The sequence below is a fragment of the Cyprinodon tularosa genome, unplaced genomic scaffold (genome assembly GCF_016077235.1).
Source record: "Cyprinodon tularosa strain WSP-4 unplaced genomic scaffold, ASM1607723v1 ctg224, whole genome shotgun sequence".
NCBI lineage: Eukaryota > Metazoa > Chordata > Actinopteri > Cyprinodontiformes > Cyprinodontidae > Cyprinodon > Cyprinodon tularosa.
This window is the reverse complement of record NW_024038835.1, coordinates 148,670-167,978: the sequence shown is the minus strand read 5'-3', so window position 1 is coordinate 167,978 and position 19,309 is coordinate 148,670. Positions and strand designations below refer to the sequence as shown.

The 19,309-nt window shown below is 37.5% G+C and overlaps 1 protein-coding gene across 1 annotated transcript in view; it reads left to right on the top strand.

The window, feature by feature from the left end:
• Positions 1 to 19,309, top strand: part of LOC119784374 (sodium- and chloride-dependent GABA transporter 2-like) — a 38,554-nt gene that overhangs the window by 13,359 nt on the left and 5,886 nt on the right. The window contains exons 6-14 of the mRNA XM_038286385.1: positions 992 to 1,124; positions 5,924 to 6,058; positions 6,226 to 6,329; positions 11,224 to 11,348; positions 12,866 to 12,978; positions 13,296 to 13,433; positions 13,585 to 13,687; positions 16,280 to 16,380; positions 17,208 to 17,378. Of these exons, the coding sequence (XP_038142313.1) occupies positions 992 to 1,124; positions 5,924 to 6,058; positions 6,226 to 6,329; positions 11,224 to 11,348; positions 12,866 to 12,978; positions 13,296 to 13,433; positions 13,585 to 13,687; positions 16,280 to 16,380; positions 17,208 to 17,378 (1,123 nt within the window). The remainder of the gene's footprint in view (positions 1 to 991; positions 1,125 to 5,923; positions 6,059 to 6,225; positions 6,330 to 11,223; positions 11,349 to 12,865; positions 12,979 to 13,295; positions 13,434 to 13,584; positions 13,688 to 16,279; positions 16,381 to 17,207; positions 17,379 to 19,309) is intronic.

Sequence of the window (19,309 nt, the reverse complement as noted above, 5' to 3'; positions counted from 1 at the left end):
GACTCTCTCATTAAAATAACTATTATGCAAAATGGTTAAAAAAAAAATCAATGGACAGATACTAAACATCACGCATACTATAAAGGTAATGGCTTTAGGAAATGTTTATATGCTACTCCTTTAAATTCTAGGAAAAGCTTCCTGTGCTAAACATTTTCTATGATCTACTTTCACAAAGCACTGGTTACTTTTTTTTTTGTAGTGGGAACTTTTAAATTATGTGGGTATATTTTTTCAGCAACATTGTAAATGAAAGTATATGGATGATTAGAAATAGGCTGATCAACCATATTTCCTTTTAGGCTCATTCTTTACCATTATCGAAATTATATTCCTTTTCTTTCCAAAGTCCTTATCTCAATGAATAGCAGCCTGCAACTTACTCATGTAACACATTATGATGGAATATTAAAAAAAAGAAAAAGAGGTAATGAGAACACATTGTCATGACCTCTGAGTCAGAACCTGGTGTAAACAGCTCTATAGTACTTACTCCTTTTATCTCTGCTTTTGCAGTTGGGGTAATAAAAACCAGCAACTAAATAAATAAGCGGTTTGAAGCCTGTTTTATTGTTGCAGATTTGAAAATAAGCCAAAATGTCTGCACACAGAGTACTTCCAGCGGTTGAATAACATTGAAAATTTGTTTAGAACAGGTTACAACAGACATTAAGGGATACTCCTCATTTAACGATTCTGTATAAAAAAAAACAAATGATAAAAATTATAATGGTGTTAGGATGCCTTTTGCAATTAATTCTGATTGTAACTTTTTTTGTATTGCTTTTCAACGTGTTTATTTGTTTAAAAAATGGTGGGATTTTTTTTCCATATTACTAAAGATTTTACTAAATCTGTTACATTTTGTTTATTGTAAATACATTATTTTATATCTGTATAATAGCTGTACTTAGATTATAGGGCTATTTATGATTAAGACATTTTTGTAAGTCCTCTTTTTGCAACATTATACATATATTTATCTTTTTAGGAGAAGAATTCTGGGCATTACTCAGGGGATTGAGGAAATTGGTAGCTTAAGATGGGAGCTGGTCTTGTGCCTATTACTCGCATGGATTATCTGCTACTTTTGTGTTTGGAAAGGAGTAAGATCTACTGGAAAGGTAAAGTTACCTCTAATTTAAATACTATAAAATGCTTTGTGGTTATTTATATCATTGTTGATTGTTTTAGCCTTTTTTTGTTGCTTTAAACTATTCAATGATAATTTTTCCTCCTGTAGCGGACTCTCCTACATATTATAACGGATACAAACCAACAACCCCCCCAAAAAGCTACTTGAAAATATGGTTTAGGCTGTATTTCTACTACTGTGTAAAATTTCACTTGCCTGAACAGAAAAAAGAGAAGCTAATTCTGGGTGTGGTATTTTACCATTGGGAACTGTTGCCATGAACGCACAACATACAGCCAAAACAGGTATCAGAGCAAATGAAATACGCCACCAGTAGTCGGAAGGATAAAACAAATGGATAAGAGTGATGTGTTGGACTTTGCATGCACTCGGGTAAAATGAAAGCATAAATACGTAGTACTCATCTGAGGAACTAAAAATCCAGAGCACTTCTATAACAATTATCTTAAACTATAATAAACTTTAAATGGTTAACAGAAACACATGGCCTATAGTAAGATCTCATGGAGAGGCTTGGCGTGTTGTTTCTGCTGAGGTTGTTACTGTATGTTGACTGTCAATATGACTGCTTCCTGTATGCCTTTGATTATATTAAGTATTTCTAGAAAGCTCCCCAAAATTATTTTTGAAACCACATCTACAATGTGTAATCTAACTAAGAAATAAAATAAATAAAACCTGACTTAGTAACCCCACACAATAATCAGGCTCTAAGTAAACAAACCACATCGACCCTCTAACCTTTATCTCATCCAAATAAAAAGGTTTATTGAGTGTTTAATCTCACCCCTTCAGATTTTACCTCATGCTTCTTTCCCTGTCCAGGTTATGTCTTTTTCTCCCTTTCTGTACATGTTAAGTGTATCAGTGCTGGTTTAACGTAAAAGCAAGCTTGTAAAGAGCCAATTAATTGCACACATCATGATTTGTGACCATTAGGCAGAGGGTTAAAAATAGCTGGCTATTTATGGGGAGGCAATTAAAGAATCTAATACTGATTATCTTATAAATTTCAGCTTTTTGCTGTACTTGTGCTGACATATAGTATATCCCTGTGTATGTCAGATTGGATAGGTGAGGATGAGGTATAATAGTGTCGATTTTTTGTGTCTTCACACAGGATGACAAAAGTTTGTTAGAGGTGAACAATTATTAATGTATAAATGTATGAAGTGATTAGGGGTAAAAGTTAAGGGAGTCACATATTACAAACAGATAAAATTTTAAGAACATAGACCCATTAAACCCATGATAAACAAGCCAAGCAATAAAAAAACAAAACAAAACAAGACCAACAATGAAAGAAATGTATGCAAGTATTATTTTAAGGGAGGCATTTTGGATATCATGGCCAAAGCATTAGGTGCTTGAACCTCCCTAAAACCTCTCAAAAGTATTTTCAAGGAGGCATTTTTATGAAGTTCTGCTCAGCAACAGGCAATCAAATAAAACACATATCTTTCTGTCGTGTATATGAAATAACAAACTTCACATTTTAATATAATCGCAACAAAATTGTATAAAATGTAGCCATCAACATATATATATACAGGTGTTTCTAAGACAGATACAGATTATTTTAACATCCGTCTGACCAATCCTTGATTTTGATTTTTATTTCATTTAGACAGTTATTGCGTTCTCTTCCTCCATTTATATGGTTAAAAATAACAACAGAAACACATGTTACATAAGCCTCAATATAAATAAAAATCTAACAACAGATAGTAGATGGAGGGAGCAGATATGCATGCACTTGAAGTGATGTAGAGGCATGGCTGCTGAATGAATGATCTTAATAAATCGGCATGCACATATCAGCTGATGCAAATACAAGCAGAAATTCGCTAAAATCAGCCAAAAATATCGGCCAGCTAATATATCAGTCTATCGCTGATTAAAATAAGTAAACTAACCAGGATATACACTCACCGGCCACTTTATTAGGTACCCCATGCTAGTAAAGGGTTGGACCCCCGTTTGTCTTCAGAACTGCCTCAATTCTTCATGGCATAGATTCAACAAGGTGCTAGAAGCATTCCTCAGGGAGTTTGGTCCATATTGATATGATGGCATCACACAGTTGCCGCAGATTTGTCGGCTGCACATCCATGATGCGAATCTCCCGTTCCACCACATCCCAAAGATGCTCTATTGGATTGAGATCTGGTGACTGTGGAGGCCGTTTGAGTACAGTGAACTCATTGTCATGTTCCAGAAACCAGTCTGAGATGATTCCAGCTTTATGACATGGCGCATTATCCTGCTGAAAGTAGCCATCAGAAGTTGGGTACATTGTGGTCATAAAGGGATGGACATGGTCAGCAACAATACTCAGGTAGGCTGTGGCATTGCAACGATGCTCAATTGGTACCAAGGGGCCCAAAGAGTGCCAAGAAAATATTCCCCACACCATGACACCACCACCACCTTCCTGAACCGTTGATACAAGGCAGGATGGATCCATGCTTTCATGTTGTAGACGCCAAATTCTGACCCTACCATCCGAATGTTGCAGCAGAAATCGAGACTCATCAGACCAGGCAACGTTTTTCCAATCTTTTATTGTCCAATTTCGATGAGCTTGGGCAAATTGTAGCCTCAGTTTCCTGTTCTTAGCTGAAAGGAGTGGCACCCGGTGTGGTCTTCTGCTGCTGTAGCCCATCTGCCTCAAAGTTCGACGTAATGGGCGTTCAGAGATGCTCTTCTGCCCACCTTGGTTGTAACGGGTGGTTATTTGAGTCACTGTTGCCCTTCTATCAGCTCGAACCAGTCTGGCCATTCTCCTCTGACCTCTGGCATCAACAAGGCATTTCCGCAGAACTGCCGCTCACTGGATGTTTTTTCTTTTTCGGACCATTCTCTGTAAACCAGAGAGATGGTTGTGCGTGAAAATCCCAGTAGATCAGCAGTTTCTGAAATACTCAGACCAGCCCTTCTGGCACCAACAATCATGCCACGTTCAAAGTCACTCAAATCACCTTTCTTCCCCATACTGATGCTCGGTTTGAACTGCAGGAGATTGTCTTGACCATGTCTACATGCCTAAATGCACTGAGTTGCCGCCATGTGATTGGCTGCTATGAAATTAAGTGTTAACGAGCAGTTGGACAGGTGTACCTAATAAAGTGGCTGGTGAGTGTATGTAGCATGCTGGGGAAAATCCTGGCAATCACAACACAAGCTTAGATTGGAGGCAACTGAACCCTGGCTCAGTTTTTCTGAAGATGTTTCAACACCTATCCAAAAGTCTCTCGGTCTTATGCTGCGTTCACACCGGGCGCAGCTGGCGCGACAGAAGCAGCGAGTTTACATGCAAAGTCAATGGTTGACGCGCGTCAAGGCGCAGCAAAAGGTCCCGCGGCGCGTTTTGAGCAGCAGGCGCAGCGCGTCTGAGCAGCTGAAGCAGCGCGTTGGGCGCGTTTAAGCATCTGACGCACGTGACGCGCCGCAAACGCGCTGCTGCTCGAGATGGAAAAATTGAATTTTTGCTGCTCGACGCGCCGCGTCAACCAATCAGAGAAGCTGATCTGGGAGCTGGCTGGGAGAGAGACACAGCGCTGATGACACAGACCGCTCTGATTACTCCTCTTAAACAGTTTATTAACGCATAATTAACTTAAAATGCATACATCTGCCGGCAGAATATGTTCGCTTTTATTATTCTGGTGCCTGCAGATCGGATTATTTAGATGAAAAACACCTACCAGCAGCCGCGGTGAACCGTGAGGAGGCGACCCGGCCAGAGGCTGCTGATGAAGGGATTCCTTCTGTCGGCGCACCGCCGGTATGTGGGGGTCTGAGCGGCTCCGACAGAAATAACATTGGAAGGCAGGATTGTAATCTGGATGAACTGACTGCACTGATGAAGTTTTCAGGTGTATTTTCTCACTTAAAAACATATTAAAACTACTTTATTCCCACTGATCACAGCAAATATAGCTGCAAGGCAGAGAAAGGATAGTGAAGCTCCGCCCAACGCGCGTCAGAGCCACTTTTGCACCGCGCAGCCAGAGCAGCAAAGCTGCTTCAGCCGCGCGTCAGAACTAACTGGTACAAGCAGCAAAAATGAAGCAGCAGACGCGATTTTGCTGCTTTTGCTGCGTCCGGTCTGAACGTAGCATTAGTCAGTTCTCTAGTGCAAGGCAATAAAATTGATGAAGACCCCTGAATAGTGGTGAACAGATGTCAGCTGTTTTCTCCCTTATTGAATAATTGGGAAATTCATATTTCAGCAGATTTAAACCTTTTAGGTACTTAATATGACACTAAACATAAGCAAGTGTAAGGGAGTTACACGTTGACATTTTTTCTGACAAAAACAAACCAAAATGACATGTTTTGTATTTCCCTTTCTGAAGAATGGTGAAAAAAATGTCTTTTGTGTCACAGTATTTAATACAGTATTTATGCCCCACACTTAAAGAAAGTTAGGGGCTCCTAATTTAAATTCCAACACTTGGATTAACTTATAAAGTTATATTCTAAAGTTAGATTAAGCAAATTATAGCTGCTGTTATACTGCTTTTGAAAGAAAATTACAATAGTATTTATACTACCATACTTGCTCTTGTTTATTATGATATAAATGTTGTTTTTACTGCTTTATATTTTTAATATGTTTGCCTATGTGGAGTTCTGGTTCCATCAATCTGGGGCTAAAGTTTAAATCAAATTATAAAGCATATACAGTAAAATCAACAAAAACTCTTGTATTATTTGTTTATTAGATCAGAATTAAACTAATCTTTGCATTTTTATTGACAGGTAGTGTATTTTACCGCCACGTTTCCGTATGTGATGTTAGTCGTTCTATTGGCCCGTGGGCTCTCTCTACCGGGAGCGATGGATGGCTTAGCTTTCTACCTGTATCCAGATCCTACAAGGTTGGTGGACCCTCAAGTAAGTAATAAGTCATAGCCAAAGAAAAGCTTCCAGCTTGGTTGTTTCCAATGGAAGCCTGAGCCATGTTAAAAACTTTAAGTGTATAATTTAGAAAAATCAGCCTTAATCTTTTTCAGCAGTTTCAGCAGTGCATTTTCATTGATTCTGTGCTAATGTATGTGTAGGTTTGGATGGATGCAGGTGCACAGGTTCTTTTTTCTTTTGGCATTTGCCAGGGGAGTCTAACCGCTTTGGGAAGCTACAATCAGTATAACAACGATTGTTACAAGTAAGTGCAATAATTATTGTTTTTTTCCCCCCTATCCTGTTTTGCTTCAATAGAAAGTTCCAACATGATTTCATATCTTGTGTGCCTTATTTTTTATTTTTTTTTGCCTCCTTGGAAGGAGATCCCTCATTGGTAGATTGTTGATATATTTGCTCCTTTATTTTGAGTATATCACAGCCAAGTTGTAATGCCTTACATCATCATAAAACTGAGTTATTATTCAAATAAGTGATTATTCAAAAAACATAACTTCTGTATACACATTTAAACTGATATGGAAACTAATCTGAATAAAAGGTCAGATTTATATATTTTTCCCCCATATGATTTAATCCATTACAATTCCTTCTTCTGTTGAGTTAAATAGTACACACTTCTCTTTGTAAACTCAAACAATGACTGCAAAAACTGGAAAATACAGAAAGATCAGGCAACCAAATACAAATAATTAATTTACCAATGTTTCTAGAACTTGGTCCACATCTTAGTTGTATGGGGTTAACCAACGGCTGGTTCTAGTGTACAAGCTTTTCAGGTCAGAAGGGTTGGACTATATTGCATAATTTGCATTACCGGTAATTTGTTTTACCTCAGAAACCACATGTTTTTAATGACCCAATACATTTTCTTATGGATTTTGCTTGCGGTTATGCTGGGTGCCCTCTTATGTTGACCTGCTTGATCTGGCTTGCTTACTCATGTTTTGATTGATTGATTGATTTGTAGACTTTATTGATCTCACAGTGGAGAAATGTACTTGTCACTTTGGCTAAATACTGTAATTTTCGGACTATAAGCTGCGACTTTTTCACCATTTTTCGACCTTGCAGCTTATATAACAATGCGACTTATCTATGGACTTTTACAGCTAATGGCCACTAGGGTAATACCTAAATCTATGGATTTTACCATCCACCATGTTGACGTCATATTTGCTTCAACACACAAATACGGTAGCCGCGCGCACGGGAATGCGGAGGTCCTCCGGAAGCAGACGTCTACCGCTAGTGGTACGAGACAGAACGACAGCGAGAAAGATGGACATTGCAAGCGCAATACAGTTTGTGTGTAAACATAAATAACCTGCGGCTTATAGTTTGATGCGGCCTGTATATGTACAAATCATGCAATTTAGCTTCTGCGGCTATTATTCAGGTGCGGTTTATAGTAGGGCTGCAACTAACGATTATTTTAAAAATCGATGAATCGGCAGATAATTTTTTCGATTAATCAATGAATCGGACAAAAAATATTTTTTTATATTAACCTCTTTATTCCAAAATTAACATTTTAGACAGAACAAACAAGCACACAAGTACAGGTTGCTCATTAACTGTACTGGTGCAATATGAAAAATAAATGTTTGTGTTAAAACTACGCAAACTTACATGAGAAATGTGGCTGTACATCCACAAAATATAGGGTACTTTGTTTCATAAAGCGCAAAAAGAGACATTTTTGTTTTTTTAAAGCCCCTACAAATTCATTTTTTTTAGACTAGAAGAGTTCTGCCTTTTAAGACAGGAAAGTATAGCAGTTACAGTTGCTGCTTGAGAAAATACTGAACCATAGAGATAAAAATAGCCCTGTGATTCAAATTATAAATTGTATTTGGAATAAAAATGAGAGAACTAGGGGTGCTAAAAAACACATCCTCCAAAGACAGATATTTACATGGGAATGTGGCATATAATTAATTGACATATTACTGATCTTGCTGGATTTTATTCTGCTTTACTTCCATAAATTGCAGGATCTTCTTTACTTTATCTTTGCCTGAAGATTTAAACTTTAAAAGCCTTGCCCTCATAATTTGCAAGTTAATTTATTTATAAAGAAAATATAAACGCTGCTTAAGCTAATTCAAATGAAATTAAAAGTAAAATAAGTAGCCAACCTTATCCCTGTCTGTAACCTACTAACACGGTAAGGAAAGCATCGGATGAGCTACCTGAGAAACTAACGTTACGTTTCCCCACTTTAAAACGAAACAAACATGGTTACTCATCCTGCTGATCAGCTCTCTTCACTGCCATTGAAGGCTCCAACATGTTTTCTTTTCAGGTGCTGCGTCATAACAGTGGTGCTTCCGTGCCATGTTCATTTGTTTTTACAAAAGTTGCATGTTACGACTTTTTTCACTTTACAAAGCGCAGGCTATTTTAATTATTGTGATCAATTTGCGCTGTCAATCCCGGCGCATGCGCGCTTCATTTGCAGTCTGGACGCTGAGGGTAAACTCCTCACTAAAATCCTGCGGCACTGACTGCAGCGCTGAGAGGGATTCCTCTGGGAGAGGGAGAAAGGGGTTGGGATGGGGGAGGCGCCCCACGGCAGAGTAGGAACGATACATGCTTTGACGTAAGAGTCTCCAAAAGCCGCCAGTGACACCGTAAAAAGTCGCCAGATTTGTCGCTAGTCGCTTTTTTGAAAAATAGTCGCTGGAGGGGTCTGAAAAGTCGCTGAGTTGGCAACACAACTGCGGCGCTGACTCGCTCCGCCATATTTTTTTTTCTTCCCCGGGATGACGGCGGCGGCGGATGACGCATTAATCGCGCGACACAACTAATCGATGATTAAATTCGTTGCCAACGCTTTTAAAAGTCGATTTTTATCGATTTTATCGATTCGTTGTTGCAGCCCTAGTTTATAGTCCAAAAATTACGGTAGTTAAAAAGAAGATGCCATATGTGTATATATATATATATATATACATATATATATACATGTATATACATTTATATATACGTATATGTATATATATATATTAAGGGTGCTCCGATTGATCGGTCACCGATCGTTATCGGCCGATAAAGGCTTTAAATAGTTTGATCGGCGGTCTCCATAAAGGCCGATCAGATGGGCCGATTAGACGCACTACTTGTTGGATTCACTCCTCTGATTCCTCTAGGGGTGCTGTAGTTGCTCTGCATTGGTATGCGACTGGAAGTGGGGAAGAAGAAGAAAACGGACGGTGGCCCGGTAGTGCATTTAGGTAATCTACGCGCAGCTAAAATAAAATCTTGTTTGTTTAATTAATCCATTTAAGTTTTATTTTTATTTTCAACCAAAAAAAAAAAAGGTATAAAGACAGATATTTCTCCGACGCACTCAGGCCCCAGATTCGCGGGCTGCTTTCTGATGTCCTTGTCCTGGAAGCGACTGGCACCGAGCCCCCAGAGAAAGTACCACGAGCTGGCTCCTTAAACGCTATAGTTGTTGGATGAAGACGAGGAACATGGTGGCGGTGACATCAGCAGCTCAACATCATCGCAGATTAACCTCTATCAGAGCCAGTCATCCCACGGAGCGGACAGCCGCTTGTTTTTTGGCGAGACAATAAAAGTCATTTCCCCGCTCTCGCACAAGCAGCACAAGCCTACCTCTGGGCTCCATGCACAAGTGTAGATAGTGAACGACTTTTTAGCACAGCAGGGAATATTATAGATGAGAAAAGGAACAAGCTGTCTGCCAAAAATGCAGAGACGCTTATATTTCTAAAGCAAAATCTGCCATTGATTCTTAACATGTAAGCTTTAAGAGAAATGGCTTTACTAATCTCTATTCCTCTTCTTTCTTTCTCATTGACTCATGATTTCCATGCTGTGCACTTTAAATGTATGTAGATTTAAAGGAGCTAAAACACCATTTAAAGTTAGCATTTGTTTGAATTTTACAAAACTTTATTACTACTGAAAAATGTCTGCAGTGATTAAAACGACATTTTAGACTTTGAGCTAGGACAAAAAGCCAAACAAGTACTGATATATTATCTAAAGATGTGTAACTGTTCCGTCATGGCTTCTATTTTCAGTTAATTACCGCAGGACAAGCCTAAAATACATACCTTATGCCTTTTTATCATGGCATCCCAAAATATTTGATTTTGTTTTCTTTGCTCTGCACTTTAAGTTTAAGTACACTTTTTAAGTTTGTGTAAATTAACAATGACAGATTTTTTGTATCTTATTTAGAAATAAGGCTTATTTGTTAAGCTCTAAGCTGTTTTAAGATGTTTCTAAGGAAGTAAAATGTTGAATGTTTCCTGTCAATAAAAGTATACAGTTGACAATTCACAATACATTATCTTCTGTTAATTTTAATACATATACATTTTTGTTAAGACTATTAAAATGGAATGTATGACATGATAAAAGGAAGGCTTCAGATAGACCCAGTGATCGGTTACTGGTGATCGGTGATCGGTATCAACCAATACTGCTTTCAGCAATCGGTGATCGGCCCCAAAAATCCTGATCGGAGCACCCTTAATATATATATATATATATATATATATATATATATATATATATATATATATATATATATATATATATATATATATATATATATATATATATATATATATATATATATATATATATACTCTTAAATACCTTTATATACATTTAAATAGATTTACATTTAAATATAAACACATTGTTGGACAGGGTATTAAATAGGGTATGTTTTGGGATGATTGTGTTTTTAAAACAACCAGTTTGTCCTTTTCAGCATAAGGGAATGTGACTACTTATTTTGTTAGATTTTATCTTAGGCCTGACTTTATAGTTTGACTTTATAGTTTGCTTCTGGTAGTAGCTACTAAGTTCTCACATGTACGTCTAGGACTTCTCTGAGCTAATAAATAGGTCAAATCTTTGAATCTGAATTCTTTAATCCTCCTAAAAGGTATTTTCAGGTCATTTTACCTCAGAAGACAAATTTCATGCCATTCTAAATGTGTTCTCTGTCTCTGATTAATCTTTAAACAATAATATGCCGTTCTTCTGTTGAATTCCTGACATATGTTAGAATTATTTGCTAACTTACTGTATATACTCATGGCTTCCTTGTATGCTTAACTTCTTGTGTTTCTGGTTTGCATACTTAGGGACACATTTGTTCTTTGTCTGGTGAACGGTGGATCTAGCTTTGTGGCAGGGTTTGCTATCTTTTCAGTTTTGGGCTTCATGTCATATGAGCAAGGGCTGCCAATATCCCAGGTTGCTGCTTCAGGTAAGATGTTTGTTTGTTTGTATTTGAGAATTTAGTGAAAATTTTCACTAAAGCCATTTTAATTTAGCATGTATGACAAAACAGTCATCTTATCTGATTGATGTCAGAAAATGTTAGGATTTTAAGATGCTTGTGCTTACTCTCAACTTTACTAGAGGAGACTTTCTCTAAATTAATGGGAAAATTATTTTACTTGTACATTAAGGGCCGGATCTATCAAAGGTTTGCGTGTATAAAAACGTGAGCTATTTCACTGCGCACGCTAAAAAATGTACAAACTGATCTATCAACAGCGAGCTAAAAGGATTTGGTCTTTAAAACGTGCTAAATAGCGCCTCTTATCCATTTAGTACTTTTTCTGCAATGAATATGCAATATGGGGCGTTTACACGCAAAAGTGCGTCTTGTGGGAGGAGAACATGTAAATATATTAATTTAGCACTCGCAAAGTGATTTATCAAACCTGAAAGCAATTTTGCTAACGGTATCTGACTCCATATTTAACACGTTTCAAAAGAAGGTACAAATGGTCTGTATGCGTAATTGCGCACACATGGCAGCGGTTATTGTCGCAAGAAGGAGACATCAAAATGAAGCAAGGAGACGCAGAGAACGCATTTTTTCACTCCGTGTGAATATTTTTGCAATGAACGAGGAAACGATCATCAAAACATATCGTTTATCCAGCATTGCCATTTTGGAGCTGTTGGGAGAACTCCGAATGCATTTGGAGCCAGCCACAAGGAGGACCCACGCAATACCAGATATCACAAAACTCCTTGCAACATTGCACTTTTTTGCATCTGGGATCTCCCAATCTCGTTTTTCAGAAGTGCTGTCCGACGTTCTAAATGCCATGTCGCCCCGACCCCCTGCGCCTGTGGAGCAACATGCCAATGCTGCGGGGATGCGTCCGCGCAGTCATCTCATCCACAGTCCCATTGTGAGCCATTTGGTATGTGCATTTTTCTAAAGGCCAATACAAAACACCTGTTTTTTTTGTTTTTTTTTCTTTGTTTTTTTTTTTTTTTTTTTACTGCAGTGAAGTAGAAATTCAGCCACATACCACCTTAGGGAATAAAGGTTGCCAAAGTTTATATATATATATATATATATATATATATATATATATATATATATATATATATATATATATATATATATATATATATATATATATATATATATATTATTTTTTATTTTTTTTGGAGGGGTTGGGGGTGTCACTGTAAGATTAAAATTTCTTAATGCTCTAGTTTGCACAAACTACAAACTACTTTGCCGCAAACCACAAAACGCGCAAAACCATCATTTAAATAGGGCGTCTCCAACAGTTTTGCACCTGCCACCAGTTACGCAATCGCTCTTGTTAAATCACCCGCAAACCATGGTTCAGCCCCTCGCGCAAAATTCCAGTTTGCGAGCGCAAATTAGTGCACGCAAAATTGGATCTTGATAAATCCGGCCCTAAGTGTTTAAAATGCTCGTTCTTGACCACATTTTGCTCATTTCCACAGGACCTGGCTTGGCATTTATTGCCTATCCTCGTGCTGTAGCCATGATGCCCTTCCCTCAACTGTGGGCTGTTTGTTTCTTCATCATGGTTATTTTGTTAGGTGCAGACACACAGGTAAAACATGATAAATAAAGACCAACGCTGATCTGTTAATTAATCAAACCTGAGTTACACCTGGTTTACTGTTGGTACACAGTCCAAAGTAATTTGGTGCATTAGGAGATATATATGTTCTCTCTTTGTATGGGAAGATATATAAGTTTATATCTTAACCTTTTCAAGTCTATGTTATTGCTCTGGTCTGATCTGTGGTATATTAATTAGAGCCAATGTATTGGAATATCTTTTTAGTATTAATTAGTTATGTGACCTTTGTTATCTTTTGCTTCCTATCCAGTTTTTCAACAAAATGTGTTTGTGTGTATCATCAGTTTGTGAGCCTAGAGTGCTTGATGACCTCAGTCACAGATATGTTTCCCTCCGTGTTTCGAAGAGCTTATCGCAGAGAACTGCTGCTGCTTTGTCTTTGCACCATTTGCTTCTTTCTTGGCCTCCTTCTCGTCACAGAGGTGAGAACTGTTAGTGCTGTTCACAAAAGAAATAATCTAATATTACTAAATTGGCTGTTCACAAGTTTGAACAGAAGAGCATTTTGGGTATTTGAGTTTACTTCTTCTTTGTTGACCATACTGTAATAGTTACCATTTCGTCTTCCTGTAGGGGGGATTGTATTTCCTGCAGCTCTTCGATCACTATGTTTGCAGTGGCAATAATCTTCTCCTACTTTCAGTGTGTCAGTCCATAGCAATGGGATGGATATATGGTAAGTAAAAAAAAAATCCTGGAGCATGCAAACATAAAAACATCAATAAACATCACATGACTAAGCAACTTGATTTTAGTATTGCTGCTCTCTAACTTAAATAGGTCTCTTTTTATGCTAATCTTTTGTGAAATTTGAGATGTTCCTGCTCCATTTGCACATCCTGCCCAAGAATTTCTGGTGAAATAAACCCCAGAGGTTTTCAAAGACCCTTGCAAAGTGGAGATTTTATAGAATTTGGTTTTGAAAAATATGTTGCCGGGTGTAGCCAGGGCCAAAGATAAGCACAAAGCTTCTAGTGTTTGCTTTCTTTTATATTTTTTCTCTCAAAGGAAGTAAGCATGGGATAAATGTATTTATAGAGATCTCTACAACAAAGAAATTGGTTCTCCCTGGAGGATAAACTTGTTAAAAACACAAAATAAAATGCATTTAACTTTATTTCATATTGCAATACTAACTAATGCATAACTGCATGATGGAAAGAAGATAATAAATGTAAAAGATAAATTATTGAAAACTGAAAGGTATGATGTGCATATATCTTTAAACCATTTTACTCCAATACTCTTAAATAAAACCAAATACTACTAATTATTTGAATAATTCAACAAATTAGTAAACGGAGCCCATCAGTATGTAATTTAATCTACCGTAAGTATCAAGATGTTCTGTGAAAGCCCGGCAAGAGGTGCTGTAATAAGAGAAGCAGCTGAGAGATATAAGGCCCTAGTAGAGGGGTGGGGGGGCTCAGCTGATTAGTCATGAGAGAAGTCATGTGTTCAGTAATTTTGATAAAAAGCTACTGATCTTTGTGTTTCTCACTTGTATACCTTTACATTACCAGTATTAGTGGCATTTTACAAAGTCACTGCCTGCCATCAATACATTTTGACGTCCAACAGATCAATGCATTTCACTGACACGTCAAAAAATATGAGTTTAATTAACACTTTAGATAAGGCCTTAGATAGGAGCTTAGGAGATAGACTTAATTAAATGCCACTGGTAACATTGTTGTGCGCTTTGGACTGTAACATCCTCGTTTGAGGCTCTGTGATTCCACTGATGTCTCAGAAAGCTGCATGACTGGGTTACAAAGTTTCATCAATTCTTGGAATGCATATGTGAGCTTATCCCAGATATGTGGTATGGCTGCCTTTCCCTGAGGTCCGTTCAAGCTCTTCATTATCTTCCCCCTGAGAGCCTGGCATTTATTTTAACCCCTCAATAACAGTCCTGATCTAGGTGTCCACAGGAAGAGATTGTTGCTATGGATCAGCAGTTGTAGTTGATTCTGTATCATGATCTGGCCTGTTTACTCCTCCCTAATTAGTAATTCCTCTCACCTGCCCTCTTCCTTCCCAGCCTCAATTATAATTTATTCCTCTCACCTGTTTCCTCTGGTTTATATTCAGTTCAGCCTGAGCATTCACTGCCAGATCATTGCTTGTCCTTTTGTTAGTCTGTCTGTTCACTTTGCTTTGATGGTTCATGTCTTGGATCCTAGCTGCCAGTGGAAAGAGGGTTTTGGTGTTTGTCTCGTCTCCTGATCGTCCACTGTTCCTCCCCCGCGGAGTCCTCTGGGTTTTTGGCTCATTATGGGGGGAGGTTCAGTTTTTATTCAGTAAGCCTGGCTCCAGGGAGGAGACCAGTTTAAAATCTGCTTCAAGTTCCGGTTCCTACGTCCTGTCTCGGCTACCCTCTTCCACTGAGCCTGCTCATCTGCACCTGATCCTGTCTGCTCCTGTGCGTGACCACCTGGTCATGCTTCTGGTCCCAGTCTGACTCTGAACCCTCCTGGAAGCCTGTGCATGCCTGGAAGTCTGGATCCTGCCACCTGTCTCTGTTCCTGCCTGATCTGGATCCTGCCTGTTCCTGTCTGTTCTGGATCCCTCACCAGGATCAGCTTCCAGCATGACCTCTGGGACTGCAGCACTGGGGACACTCGTGGTCTGGACTGTTAAACCAGGTAAGTGACCAACACAGATAATCATATATCAGTTTATCGTGGTCACTTACCTGTGTTTCCTCCCCTAGAGTGTCAGAGATTGGGCGATGCCCCGCCCCCCCCGCCTGCAGTGTCCGCGAGCCACAGCTCCGCTTTTGTTTTGTTTTTATTTTAATAAACCTTTTGAACTTTCCTACTGACTGTCTCTCCTGAATACTGGGTCCATCTGTCCGCGATTCATGACATTCTGAGAGTTTACACCAGGAACAAATCCAACCTTTAAGGAGTAGCTAACTCAATGTGTTAAGGTGAACAGGAAAAGCATGGCTATTGTTAAAGAGCAAATGGAAAAAAAAACTATATCAGGAAAAATCCAATGCAACAGATGAACAGGAAATGTTGGTATAAAACAAGATTATTTTGCTATGTCATTATTATTCTTCCACTGTGCACCATTAGTCAAATTAGCATGAAAATGTACAAACAAATAGGCGTATGTTGCTTATGTACCATTAAATGCACTTTGATTCGAGATTAGTGTGACAAAGAAGATTTGGCATTTCTGAATATCCAAGATTTTCCTAAAAATATGTTTTCAGTGCTCTGAGCAGAATGCTATGGTTTCTGATTTCCCTTAACAGGTGCAGATCGTCTCTATGATAACATTGAAGACATGATAGGTTACCGCCCGTGGCCTCTGATGAAGATTTGCTGGCAATACATAACTCCTTCTGTTTGTCTGGTGAGTCACTAAATAGCAGAATGTGGTAAACGTAACTTGGCATGTTAGCGAGGAAAAGAAGCTAAAGCATGTATGCAAGCATACAGAGTTATAAAAAAAATATACTTTTCATGCAAATTTCCTTTTTCTTAACACCTAATATTTCAGGTTGTCACATTTATTTCCATCAGACTAAGATATCAAAGGCAGGAAGAAAAAGCAATTTTCAAATTAAGAAATTGAATTTATTGGGTGTAAAAAAAAAAAGGTCTGGGATTGCTTAACTGTTTTGGTTCCTGCACAGATTACTATAATTAATGGAGCCATTAATTCTGTTGCCTATACCAAAATCAGAAAGTACAATGTTCATCCTGGCAAAATTGGATAATCCAGCAATGGAATGTTCCAAAGCACCCTTGGACGTCTTTTTCTGAATAGCTGAAAAAAATAATTGATAAAATTATGGATTTTGTATAATTTTCTTTCCTGGATCTAACTGAAATTTTGGACTTTACACAGGTTGTCCATACTCATTATTCTATTATGTTGCTTAATTCTAACAATTCTATGTTAAATAATCCGTGCCAGGTGTCACAAGTGCTTAATGGCTTGTCCCTGCCAAGAACTTTTTTTTCCTATAGTGTACAATTAGTCTAGATAGTTCCTTATTCCTGATAATAAAGTCATTGTCTGCCTTTTTACAAATTGTTTAGCTATCTCTGACCAACTGCTTTCTTTAAAAGAAAATTCAACTCTTAAAAATTTATATTTTGAAGGAAAGATGTTTTATCTTGAAATTAAAAAAAGTGTAAAAAACTAAGTTTTGTCTTTTCTATTACTTTTCTTAGGGTACATTTATCTTTTCTGTGGTGAGATACCAGCCTCTGAAGTTTAATAAAACCTATGTCTACCCTACCTGGGCTTATGCTCTGGGTTGGTTCCTTGGACTTTTCTGTGTTCTAATGGTTCCATTGTGGATAGTCTTTAAAGTCACACAGATGGAGGGGACGCTTTTACAGGTATGATTTTTAAAAAACAAAGTTAGAGTTGGATTTTAACTATGTACTTTATTTTCAACTTATTAGAAATTCACCAATCTTATAGAGACTTGTTTTCAGAAAGTTTCCTCTTGATTAGCTAGGATCAAGGTGTGTCAAACTCCAGTTCTTGTGGACTGATGTCCTGCAACTTTTAGCTTTGGTAATGGTCCAACATAACTAAAATGAATGGTTAAATTGGCTCCTCAGGATGTAGTCACTTTCTAAAGGCTCCTACAGAGTCCAGCTAATCTCCTAATTAATTTGTTGAGTTTGAAGCATTGGGACCTATGTACAGGACTCAAGGTCCTGAGGGCTTGGAGTTTGATATCTGTGCCGCAAGTGTTTTCAGACAGATCAATTAGAAAAAAAAAAGAAGAAAAATCAAACACGTGCTTTGTTTTTTCCTCAATTAATTAAAAGCATCAAAGCCAATAACTTCAACCACTTCAAGTCAGCAAACACATAAAGTGACAGCAGTGCATCTTTTAGTTAAACAAATTAGATGAAGTTAGAGACATTTAAAGTATTTTTTATAACAATAATACATTTATATGACTAATTTCAAACCATCAAATGCTAAAAACAAAATAGTTTTTTACATTAATTTTATGTTAATTCAGAATTATGCTGCTAATTTAATGAGCGGAAGCACTTTTTATATTATAGCTCTTCAAAAAAGAAGGGAAAAAAATACAAACTGGTGAAAATCAGATAAGGCAAACTTCATAGGAGCCTTGACATCTGTGTCAGTCATAATAAGCTAGATCAGTGGCTCTCTGCTAAAGTTCATTAGGAGGCAAGACTAAAGCGATTTCCCAACCCCTCTCTCAGAGTTCTCTGGATGAAACAAAGCAAAAAATAAGAAATATGTTTATTTGAAGACTGTGACCTAGTTTGCACTTTGAAAATCTGCAACAGCTGGACAAACACTGTTTCTCACATAACAAAGATTTTTGCTTTTGGAAAGGGTGTGTTGAAAAGGTCAGTTTAAAACTACATTTATTTGTTGTCATACCTTCTCCTTCATTCTTAAAAAAAATTAAAATAGAATACAACAGTATTTTTCAGGGATAGAATTTAAAACTTCAGGTTAAGTCATTACACAAGGATTAGTACTGTATTTCTGTACATTTTAATTACATGGTTTCCTTTAAAAAGGAGACTGAAGGTCAAAATCATAGAGGTCATAAGGGTTTTATTTGCCTGTTGTTATGGTAAAAAGAGGGAGGCAGGGAAAGCAGTCCAAATATAAAGATAAAATCACAGTTTAAGAGCTCACTTATCAGCCTTTCCTGAAAACAAACAGGCAGCTCTGATGGTCACAGTCCTCTAATGACCTAAATGTATCTATACCTAAAGTGTTTACATAACCAAAACATTAACATTTTATCCTTGACAATGATTATATCCATCCTTAACAGTTATACTTAAATTTCATATTGAAAGAAGGAGAATTTTGAGATAAGTGCTTGAGCATTTCTCTGCAGGATCTGTACATGTGCACATTCAGAAAAAAACAAATTCATAACATTAATACTATTGACTAGATTGTTCGGCAAACAAGCTTGATGTCAGGGTTTATGTACTGCAATTGTATTCAAGGTTTCAAAAGTCACATATTATCTCTTCTTAAGATATATGGGCTTATTCTGCCTTACTTTTAAATTCATTTATACTCAAGAGCAGTGGTGGCTGGATAAAAAAGTTCTGGATGGGGCGTGATGTGAAAATATATTTCTATCTATCTGCTCAACTGGAAAATGGAATCAATAGTAAAAAGTCAAATAAAGCCGAACAGTCCAGTTTCACAAATAACGTAAATGAGCTGTTTTCTGTTGCATAATGATCCATAATTTTCAATGCAGAAGGGTATCAAAGGGTATCAAATTCAGCAATCATAACTAATGAGC